Here is a 12,092-nt window from a genome sequence, read left to right as displayed (position 1 = left end):
GTATGGCAGGTAGAATTTGAAGGTAGAACTAAAAGTGTGGTTGGTATTGGTGGGAGAGAGGAGTCAAGTAAGGGTGTGTCCTCATAACTCTGAACAAAAAATGAACTGAGATGTGGAACTCTAGAATGTGTCTAAAATCAGGGGGAAAATCTTTCTACTCTCAAGTTCAATACTTTCACCATTACTATATTATCATTAATTGTTATCAAGGATATAAAAAATTTGCAATCCATGTCAATATAACTATAAATTACTTTAGAACTTTTACAGAAAAGTGAAATTACTCCTTCCAATGAAAAACAGCAAAAGAGGGGGCTCCCCTAGTGGCCTAGGAGTTAAGTCTCGGTGCTATCATCACTACAGCCTGAGTTCAGTCTGTGGCCAAGGAGCCAACCCACCTATGGGATAGCATTTCAGTAGATCCACCTGTTCTGCTCCCCACTCTGTCTATGGTGAATCCTCTCACCCCCTGCTTCTCGGGCCTGCACCCCAGTTCTTCTACACAAAAATAAAAAATAAATCTTAAGAGAAAGAAAAATGGAAAAAAAGGAAGTTTGTTGTAAAACTTATCTTAATGTTCAAAATAAATAAATACAAGGAAGATTATCTAAAATTTTCTGTGAATTTTGTGAAAATGAATGAAAATGTCTGTAATATTGCTAGATAACTTTGAGAAAGAGAAACAGAACACTGGAAAACAGTTTATCAGAAAGCTAACAGATTTATGTTAGATAATCAAGTCACATTTTCTTCCTTCTACATTGTTTTATTTTCAGTAAAATGAATATATTTTATAATTGGTAAGTTAAGGATTTAAGAAAAATTAACCTCTGTAGTTACAATTGCAATGCCGCGATAATCCATAGTAGCTTCCCAGAGCTACTCAAATTTAACCTTCTATTCAAATTAATTAAAATCAATCATAATAATGGTGTAACATATGTGTCCTTTTACATATGTGTCCTTCTGATTACTCCATGGGTGATGCAATTCCAGTCAGAGTGGACTATAATTAGTTCTGTATGTGTCATAACCAGTATTATGGTGTTAAACAAGGAACAGAAATCTGGTGACACTGGAACAAACAAGAAGTTTTTGTTTGTTTGATTGATTGTTTTTTACTTTAGGACTGTAGCCCTGAAGACACATACCCAAGAAGAATTTGAATCCACTTTCCAGATGCTGATAAGAAGGACTTAATATACAAAGAAAAGGCAGGATAGTTCACAATCAGGTCCGCAATTCAAATTAGACTCTAAGTCAGTCCAGTTTTGATTGACACAATAATGTGCAAATTTGATGAAGAGTTAGGTCAGCAGTGATTGATTGATTTTCAATCCTGGTGATCTGTTGCAGCCCACTTTGCATTCTGTCTTCCTGAGGTGGGTATGCCTGAGGGAGAGGGGCATGCTGCATGGTACCCAGGGACTACCATCTACATAGCCTTCTGGCTCTTTTTCCTCTACTCCTATTACTCTGTTTCCGTTTTCTTTTTCTTTTTTTCTGTTTCCTGTCAGTGGTCATTATAGGGAAAGCTGGAAGGGCTAAGGAATTAAAATTTTCTTGATTTTCTTCATTTGAAGTGTTTCCTCCAAATTTAAACAATTGAAAGTTGACTATGTTCTTTTTTTTAAAGATGTATTTATGGACACATACAAGAACTGGGGTGTAGACCAGAGGTGGGAGGGGTGAGGGGATTCACCAGAGAGAGTAGGGAGCAGAACAGGCAGATCTACTGAAATACACTGCTGTGAGGAGCAGCGGGTGAAACAGGAGAGGTCTGATGCACCATGTGGGTTGCTCCCTGGCCAGCTGGGATAGAACTCATGCTAGCAATAGCTTGATAGCATTGTCTTTAACCCCTGAGCCACCAGGGAGGCCCTGATTATGTTCTGAATTTCCTGTCATCGAGAGTAGATGATCATAATAATATTTGAGAAGTGCTCCTACCCACTGCTGACCTTCACCACTTTACCTTCCTTTCAGGGTCAATGATTGTATCTTGCGGGTGAACGAGGTCGATGTGTCAGAGGTTTCCCACAGTAAAGCGGTGGAAGCTCTCAAAGAAGCAGGGTCTATTGTTCGGCTCTACGTGCGTAGAAGACGACCCATTTTGGAGACTGTAGTGGAAATCAAACTCTTCAAAGGGCCTAAAGGTAATACAAACATCTTACAGTAAGATACCAGTGACAAACCACTTAACTAATGCTTGTACCGCAACCCATATACAGTATTCTCTCTTGTTTTCAGGGCTTACTTAGAGATTTAAAGTCCTGCAACAGTGATTTTTGTGGAGGATAAGGGAACCCAATACTCTAAATATTTACTCATATATGCAAAGGACAGATTTATGTAGTAATGGCCTTAGAAATAATATTGATAATCACATTCCTATAAAACTGTAATCTTAGTAGATCATCATGGCTTAATTACTTGTATATTAATACTGTCTAGTTTTTCAGAAATTAATGGTAATCCCTCTCATTTAGTGAAATATTAATGTGAATAACAACTGAAATAGTCTACCCTGAGAAAAACCGGTTATGTTTTTTATAACAATTATGTTTTTATAACACTGTTGTGATTTGTGTTGATTTTGTTAAACTCTTTGTGTGTTGTATCCAACAAGTACTACAAAATAATTTATACTTGGAGTAGCCAAAATAAGTTAAAATTTTACTTTTTTGTAATGTTTACAAATATCTTGAGGTAATTTCAGTTACTCTGAAAATCACATAAGCAGTGCAATTAATCATTATACTAAAGTTAAAGAATAGTCCTTTGAGCTTTGCTCTTTAGAATGATGACTTTTAATATTAGCTTTACAGTAATTCATACATTTTAGAAAAATCTAATAGTTGTATTATCAGTATTTTAAATATTTAAGATTTCAGATATTTAGAGATTGTTACTAGTTATTATACTCTTTTAGTAAATCTTTTCTTTTTCCCTGAATATCTATTTAATCTCTAATGTTCTGTGCAATTAAAATAACCACACTACCTTCACTGGAAGGCAGTAATGAGTGGTTTTTAAGATCTCACACCCAAGAGTCAGATAGGACTGCATTTAAAAGGCTGGTTCATCTACTTATTAGCAGGACAAAGTTGGTTCAACAAATCCTCAAAATAGAGATCTCAATGGTAGCTTCTGTCCCACAGATGTTATGAGAATTAAATATTTAACTGGTATTGGCACTAGGTGAGCAGTAGAGTACACTGCTTTGCTGAGTAAGAGTACACATTCCAGAGCCAAAGTGCCTAATATTGAATCCCTATTTCAGTAGCCAACTAGCTCTTTGACCTTAGGCAAATTGTTTAACTTCTTTGAGCCTTAATTTTCTCATGTACAAATGAAGATAATAATAGTGCTTGTATTTAGAAATCCTACGTTGTAAAAAAATAAGCAAGATGTTTAAGGATTTTTAAAAAAAAACAAATAACTGAATAACATATATCTGTAGAGTTGTGAATCTATACACCTGAAATATAAACAGTATTGTAGGTCAATGTTACCTCAATAAACATCCTTTTTTTAAAAAGAAAAAATATATAGAAATGTTGTGAAGACTAAATCAGTCAATTTTCATAAAGTATTTACAATAGTAGCAGCACAAGTTGCACAAAAATTATTAGCTATATATGCATATTATTTGTAGTATTCTTTGCCATAGATTGTTTCAGCCTTCATAATAATTGTTTTGCAATGTCATGAAGACAGTCAATGAACCCTCATGGACTAAGTTCAAATGTATTAAAATCACAATTAAGTCTGAAACAAAAAGTAGGGCATTTGTTTCTATGACCACAGTATCTGGTCATTGAATTTATACCCTACATCTTTACTAATATCATATTTGCAGAGTGCTGTAAGGTGAAAAAAATGATCATTACACTATTTTTATTATAAAGATGTATATAAATAATGTATAGCTATTTCTACAATTCACTTAACAATTACTCAGCACTGCCCTATGACTCTGCTTTAAGCACCCAGCAAAGCATCACTGTCTATTAGCGGGCCTCCCTTAGCTGAGTCACCCATGACCTCTCTTTCTCAGTAGGGCGCTTGAAGACTCTAGGGAATCAATTACCAAAACTTCTCAATTTTAACAGGTACACCTTTTTAAATCTTTATCATTGGCACTATGGCCCCTATAACTGGTTTACTTCACTCGGAACTGTGTTTTTAGCTATGCCTGGAATGGTACAGTAATGGCCCTGGGATACGGAAAGTGGGCAGATAAGCATTAGTCAACCAGGAATCCTCAGGCAACAACCCAATGAAAGTATAGTCCCTGGTGTTTGGCAGATGGTGGTTCACATGGGCTTGATCTACTAAGAAGAGGAGAACCAGGAAATAATTAGAATGAACCTCACATACCTGAAAGCAGTTCCCTGCCAAATCCCTATAGAGAGGTGTGGGTCTTTTGGTTCCTGTTAGGTTTAAGAGTCAATCATACATTTCTGTACTGTCATCATACCAAAGTTACTGACGGGGATTCATTTCTCTATATAAAGCTCATTGACCTACAGGGAAAGAAACTGTCTTAGTCTTTGTTAAATTCCTAGTGCCTCTTCCAGAGCCTTAAATGCAGGAAATGTTAAAATGAAGTAAGTTTAATAATGACATTGGATCCTATGCTAACTCTGATGATACTTTGCAATCTATTTTCACTAGTACCTTCTAATTCTTTATTTTTGAATGAATATAAATTATATATTTAATAGAAATGGGTAGTAGTATTTAACTCATACCCTGGGTACTCTCATGCATGTGGGGCATAGATATGAATCTGATGTGATTATGATGGGAGAATTCAAATGTTGTCCTGGCTCAGAGAGAGATTGAAGTCTAGTCACTTTAATGCAAGGAGAACTATAAATTTAGTCTATATAGTCACTATATAGTCACTATAAAGTGACTATAAATCACTTTAATGCAACTGGAGAACTTCTATCTGATGGGGTCAGCTCTGATGGACCCTGAGTCATGATTTCATAGATCCTTATCCATCCCTCACTGGACACAAAGACACTCTCTGTGGTAAGTGCTAAGGTCCTGGCTGATGGGGCTGGCTAGCTTTGATTAAGCATGTATAATGCAAGACTAACTGGATGAATTAATTTAATCCTTCAGTGATTCAGCAAATATTTAGTATTTATTGTATAGCTGTCACATAATCAATTTCTTTTTGCAAAGAAAATATAGCTCTTGTTCTCAAGGACAGGGAGAAAACAACTATAATATATGTTGGGAAACACTGTGAATGCGCAGAAAAGAATGTAAGAGATACCGGTTAAAGAGTGACTCAAAGGAGATTTATCTAAGCAAATACCATTTCAGCCAAACCTTGAAAAAGATTTGTGTTTACATTTCAAGCGCAATGGAAGTTATTGCAGAATTTTCAGCATGGGAGTGACATAATCAAATCTGTCAGTTTTAGATCTTTTAGCCACTGTGAAGAAAAGTCATGGAAGGAGGCAATTATGGGAGCAGAGATTAGCCAGGGTTTACTTGAAGAAAGGTGGTAGAGAAAGGTGGATAGATTCAAACTTTATTTGCAGGTATAATTTATGACACACGTTGATAAACCTGACATGGGATTTGTCATGGATGAGCCCCAGTTTCCTAACTGAGCAATTTAATGGGTCGGGGTATCATTTGTGACATGGTGCTCCCATTGAAGAACCTCTGTTCTAAGAAGATTAATAATTAATTAGTGGACAGTTTGGGAAGCCTGGGATACTTGTGAGAAGGAGAACTCTTGGAAGTACAACTGGAGAACCTCTGTCTGAATATTGTCAAATTAATATTCCTAATATCCCCCATGATTTTCAGAATTTCTGATAGGGCATATATCTGGAGAATTGATGTTCTCACTTTTCTTAAATAATCTTTAACATAAAAATCATAGATACAGCTAGTTCAGCTATTTTGAAGTGATAAGCATTTATTAAGTTTATTTAACTGGCATATCTAGACTATACTTTGGGGGGGAGATTGTTTTTTGTTAAATTTTTTAAATAGGCCAGAAGGTGAACTGAATTATTCCTTCTTGTTGTATTTTATTTTTAAGAAAAAAGTTGTGATAGAATTAAATTTATAGTTTTCTAATTCTATATCTTTGTGTTCATCTATTGTACAGATTCCTAATTATGATATGACTTTTGTATGTGGAATTCTGTGTTGATGGCAGTGTTAATCTTCCCAGTGTTCAAATAAAATCACCTGGCTGGTGATTTATGACATTCTACTTATTAATGGATATTTGTGTAATATGAATTATTGATTTAGAATACCTTTTTATAACAATACATAAAAAATTTCCCTAGCCTCACTGTTATAGATTTGGTTGCTGCAAACAGTTGGGGTGTCTATATGGGGTCTCTCAGTGGAGAAAAAAAATAGGAAATAGCGACTAGACAAATTCATACAGACTCATCTAGTAACCAAAATTATTCAAAGAAGAAAATATGAAGTGTACATGTGGGTTCTCAGAAAATAATTTTACAATTCCTATTTAGTGTGTAACTCAGTAACACTATAAGAGATAACTTTGAGTTATATAATTAAACATGTCCAGACTATTCGTTTCTGTGGACTAAGCCAAAAACACAAACCTATGTAAGAAAGGAGAAGACAGGTCTTCTTTTAAACTGTTATTATTAACTCTTATAACTCAACAAATAGAAAAATGAAAAACCCAATCAAAAAAATAGGCAGGAAAGGGCCTCCCTTGGTGGCGCAAGGGGTTAAGTTTCAGCACTATGAAGCTATCTGCAGCCACTGCAGCATGAGTTAAATCCTAGCCAGGGAGCTACCCACATGGCACAGCAGACCTCTACTGTCTTGCCCGCTGCTCCCCTCAGCAGTGTGTTTTAGTCAATCTGCCTATTCTGTTCCCCACTCTGTCTCTGGTGAATCCTCTAACCCCATCCCCCACAACTCTGACCTACACCCCAGCTCTTGCATGCATGCATGCATAAAGAAAATAAATCTTAAAAAAAATAAATAATAAATAATAGGCAGGAAAGCTGAACACACTTTTCCAAATAAGATATACAGATGACCTACAAGCACATGGTGATTGGTGAACAGATGCTCATCATCAATTATCTTCTGGGAAATGCATATCAAAACCATAATATAATATCCCATACATGTGAGAATGGCCCATATGAGAAACACCAGAAACAATACGTGCAATGAGGATGTGGAGAAAAAGGTACTGCTGGTGACAATGTAAACTTGTCCAGCCCTTATGGAAAGCAGTGTGAAGTTTTCTTAAAATATTAAAAATTAATATATCATATGATCCAGCAACCCCTCTCCTAGGAATCTAGACTAAAAATGTAAAAATACTAATGCAAATGGATATATGTGTTCCTGTGTTCATTGCCATTGTTGACAACATGGATGGAAATGGAGAAGATATTTCTTTTTTTTTTTAAAGATTGATTTATTTATTATTTATACAAGCACTGGGTACAGTCAGAAGTGTGGGAGGGCGAGAGAATTCACCAGAGCCAGAGCGGGGAGCAGAGCAGGCAGAAGGACCGAAGTACACTGCTGAGGGGAGCAGCGGGCAGCAGGAGAGGTCTACACACCATGTGGGACCCTCCTCTGATGGCCAGGGAGCAGCCGGGGATCGAACTGGCACTGCAGAGGCTGTGGGCAGCTTTGCAACCCAGTGCTCAACCACTGCGCCACCGGGGAGAACCATGGAGAAGTGAAATAAATTTCTAAGTGAAATATTATTTCTGAGTGAAATATTATAAATATTATAAATATTATTTCTAAGTGAAATAAATCAGCGGAAGAAAGACACATACTGATAGTTTTGCCCATATGTGGAATATAGAGAAACAAAACCAAAGGTCAGGCAGAACCAAGCCAGTAACAAACCCTGGAAGTCTTACTGTAGGATTGAGAATTGAGGGGCCGGGGGTAAGTGGGGAGGTAAATAGCAAAAGTGGGGAGAAGGCCCAATGGGCCATGGTAGAGGAATATGGATGCTTTGTGGTTGAATGTGGTATGGTAACACCTTTGTGAGGTGTGACCTTATACTTGAGTCATATGCAGTGTTACAAACCAGTGTTCCCTCAACAATATATGTATGTGTATATGTGTATGTGTGTATTCTAGTTGCTTAAGTTTAATATAGTTAGTTTTAAGGCAAGTTCTAAAACTGAAAATGTTAAAGCTGTAGCTTTATTAATATCCAAAGATAGATTTGTTTATGACATCACTTTATTTTATTTTGTGTATGTTTTACATCATTCTTTTTGTACATTCTATGCTTTCTCCTCTCAGGTATAGTCCCTGTAGAATTCCCACCACCAATTCATCCATGCACCATCGCCATAGTCCCTTATGCTCTTCCCTCCCCTGTGACCCCTCTCTCTCCCCTTCCCCTGCAGAATGTCTCTGATTTATAGTTGCCTGTTAATTTTGCTTTTTAATATATGATAATTATTTTTTTCCTGATCCCTTATTTGGTTCCCCTACATTCCACCTATAAGTGAAACCATCTGCTATTTTCCTTTTCTTTCTGGCTTATTTCGCTGAGCATGATCCCTTTCAGCTCCATCCATATTGCTGCAAATTGCATGAGTTTATCTTTTTTGGTTGTTGAGTAATATTCCATTGTGTATATATACCACATCTTCTTGATGCAGTCATCTATTTTTGGGCATATCTTACCTGTTGTAAATAGTGCTGCAATAAACATAAAGGTGCATGTATCCTTTTAAATTAATGTTTTTGTGTCCTTTGGGCAGTTTCCTAGAAGTGAAATTGCTGTGCCATATGGAAGCTCCATTTTTACTAGACTGAGCAACCTCTACACAGCCTTTAATAGTGGTTGGACCAGTTTGCATTCCCACCAGCAGTTTAGGAGGGTTCTTTTTTCTCCACATCCTAGCCAAAAATTTTGTTCCATTTTTTTTTAATATGTGCCATTCTCACTGGTGTAAGGTATGACTTCATTTTAATCATCTTACTTTTTCACAAAAATTGAGTGATAAAGTCTGTTCAGCAGTGACTTGTAGTTATACTTTATTGTTTAAAAAAGATTTGAACTATATATACATATATATATGCAAACACATATATCTAGCACTTATAATGGTCTATTATTAGCACAAACTGAAAATGCAGTGAAGAGTGTAGCTCTCTGCTTTATACAGAAGTAGCTGTAAATATAAAATAAAACCATTGTAAAAGTCATGACAGTCACGAATCATTTAGCAGCAGAGGTATGTTCTGAGAATTGCATTATTAGGTAATTTTATTTTTATGCAAACATCATAGAGTGCATTTACACATACATGAATAGTATGGTGCACTACACACCTAACCTGTACAGAGACCATCTTCTTATTTGTGATACTTGGTTCATGACTAGTACTAATGACCTTTTATAGTGGTGGTGTTATTCAATCATTAGAGAAGCCATTTATATACTCGTGAAGCCCCTGGACATCTTTAAGCAATTATTAGGCTTCAGTCAAGTATATTAGCCTCTTTGTGCTTCTTCCTCATGTTAGCATGTCATCCAAACAGCCATGTTTCTCTCTCTTGCTCTACACAAATTTCTGACAGGTCTGGGTTATGATTTGGCATCTGAAGATATTTTATGAAAATGTGCATATATATTTATATGTATTTATATGTATGTATGTTTCCTTAATTTTCCTTGTTTGGGCTGATAATTTAGTAGAGTCCATGTGTAGAAATAACTCTAGGCATGATGTGCCCTTAACACCATTTTTTTAGCACATACCTCTCCCCAGTGCAATCTGCTCTTGTTTTGGGCCTCTGTATTTATGTTAAAGATTGTCCCAGTCATCCAAATTATAAAAATCAAAGTCCTTTTCCTTTATTCTTTTCCTTTATACTAACTTACACAAATAAGTTAGGCATTGTGTCCTTTGGAAGCTATCCCCAACATAACTAGTCACCTCTGTAAAATCTCTACTGACATTACGATGTTCATATGTTCATTATATCTCCTCCAGTCTACTATAATGAATGCCATTGTCCCTTCCACACCTACACCTCTCTCTTAGGTGAATCTTCCACACATCACAGGTTAACTAATCATTCTCTGCTGCTGAGAAGTCTCTAGTGGCTCTTTATTGCTGCTATGGAAGAGTCTGAATTTCTTGCCACAACATTTCAAGCCCTCTCTAATTTCCCTCTTCTCCAGCAGTAAAACTTAATTTTGTCCTCTCTTCTATCATTCATGCATCTCCTTGATCCAGGTATGCTGGACTGGGTATAATTTCTTAGCCCTGTGTCATACGCTCCTGCATCTCATTCCATTTCCACCTTTGAAATGCTTTCCCTTACCCCTGTGCTAACTTCCTACCCACATCATGTCCATCCCCCAAGAGACAAACCAGCTCATTTCAGTGTCCTCCACAAGAACTGTCATCAATAGGTGAAAATTGGAAGAAACCTTTCACATTTATGAACTTGTAAAATACTTTATTACTTCCTCATCTGTTTGTTAATTTGTTACCATACTACCCAACAACCCTTAGGATATAGGAAGTATATATGTTACTAATGCAAATTAAGGTGATGAACAAGTTATTAATTCTAACACTACACAGATACTACAATTTCTACTCCAGCCTATGCTAAATTTTTCTCACTTAACATATCAAAAGGAAGTACAAGTTCATAGGTTGAGTTTGACCACTCTGGAGGAATTGTGACAGAAAGTTGTAACACTTCAATGTTACAAAGGAATAAAAAATAAATGGTAAAAGAAGTTGAACAAAGTAGTCTTTTAGAAGGGAAGTAGTCTTTTAAAAGGGTTTCCTTTAACCCCTATTTTTTACTAGCTTACAGAAAATATCTGTTCAGGATATTAAGACAAAACAAATCTTGAAGCATCATGTAGCATTTTGCTAAATAGATGGATTAATCAAAAACAATTTTCAAGTTTATTGAAGATTTTTATTTGACTTTTTCTTTATAGCCTGCATCAAAGATTTACTATGCAGCATGGTTAAATATCAGCTTGACACTTGTCTGACTTTACAGATAGAAAATTTCTCAAATACCTAATTTGAATGAAGTTAATCAGCTTAACTGATTCCTGTATACTCAATTCCTTTCTCCAATCTGTCTTTGTTCCTAAGTCTGTTCTAATATTTTCTCTCTAAAACTAACATGGCCAAAGTGAACCTTCTCACAACTTTTGTGGTAAACTCATTTGGCAGTTTTCAGAGATGGTCATTTGATAAATTGACTGTTCTGTAACTTGCCTTTTGTTAGATAGTCCTAGAATTGCAGGTATTACACAGATAATAAATGCTTAGTGAGCACTGAGAGAACTAAAAGTTTAATTGAAAATTAGATAAATCATCTTTGTGCATAGTACAGAGATTGCCTTCTCTGAAATTGTTTTGGTTTTAAACTGTCCATGGATAGTTTGCTGATGCTATTCTTTAATAATACCGTCACCTGACAACAACTTAGGAGTTTTTAGGTTAGTGGAGTTGTCAATTGTCCAGAATCCATCCATTCATACCCAGTAAGTGCAGAAGACATGGCAAAAACTAAAGGAGAAAACAAAGGTTATGCAACTGTTGTGATTACTCGTATCCAATTATTTACTGCATCAAGGGATGCCAACCACTCCCCCCCCCCCCCCCCGTTTCTTGCCATGGGGTAAATAATGATGTGTATTCATTTTTTAAGCATGTGCAAATGTGTCACTGAATGCAAGGCCCAGTTTCCTCTTTATTCCAGCCCACATCCTGGGTTCTGAGGTCTAAGTGGTAGGTGGACCTGTTTGTGGTGAAGGGCTATTCTAAACAATGGTTTGACTCTTAATAAGCACAAATGGCAAATTCAAATGTTTGGCATGAGGTCTCCAAACACTACATTTTCCTTTTTGTGCTAAATTTTTTCAGTCCTTTTGAATTACCAAAATTGTCCCCTTTAGTACAGCAGGCAATTTGCTTGAGTGTATGTGTAGCGCAACCCTTTTATTGAAATATAATATTCAGAGTCAAAAAGAAAGTGCCTAGCTCTTTAAGTCATGGAAATAGTGTTCTTGGAAATGATTTTAT

At 36.1% G+C, this 12,092-nt stretch overlaps 1 protein-coding gene across 18 annotated transcripts in view; it reads left to right on the top strand.

Annotated features, from left to right (window-relative positions):
- The window catches only part of DLG2 (discs large MAGUK scaffold protein 2), a gene marked incomplete at both ends in the record, with an annotated part of 1,956,162 nt that overhangs the window by 1,376,067 nt on the left and 568,003 nt on the right, over positions 1-12,092 (top strand). For all 18 annotated transcript variants that reach the window (XM_084247148.1, XM_084247146.1, XM_084247145.1 and 15 more), the window contains one exon: positions 1,987-2,156. In XM_084247148.1, coding sequence (XP_084103274.1) covers positions 1,987-2,156 — 170 coding nt within the window. The remainder of the gene's footprint in view (positions 1-1,986; positions 2,157-12,092) is intronic.

The sequence above is a fragment of the Talpa europaea genome (assembly GCF_964194135.1).
Source record: "Talpa europaea genome assembly, chromosome: 1".
NCBI classification, from domain to species: Eukaryota; Metazoa; Chordata; class Mammalia; order Eulipotyphla; family Talpidae; genus Talpa; species Talpa europaea.
The sequence above is the reverse complement of the archived record's forward strand: the minus strand, read 5'-3'. Positions and strand labels throughout refer to the sequence as shown.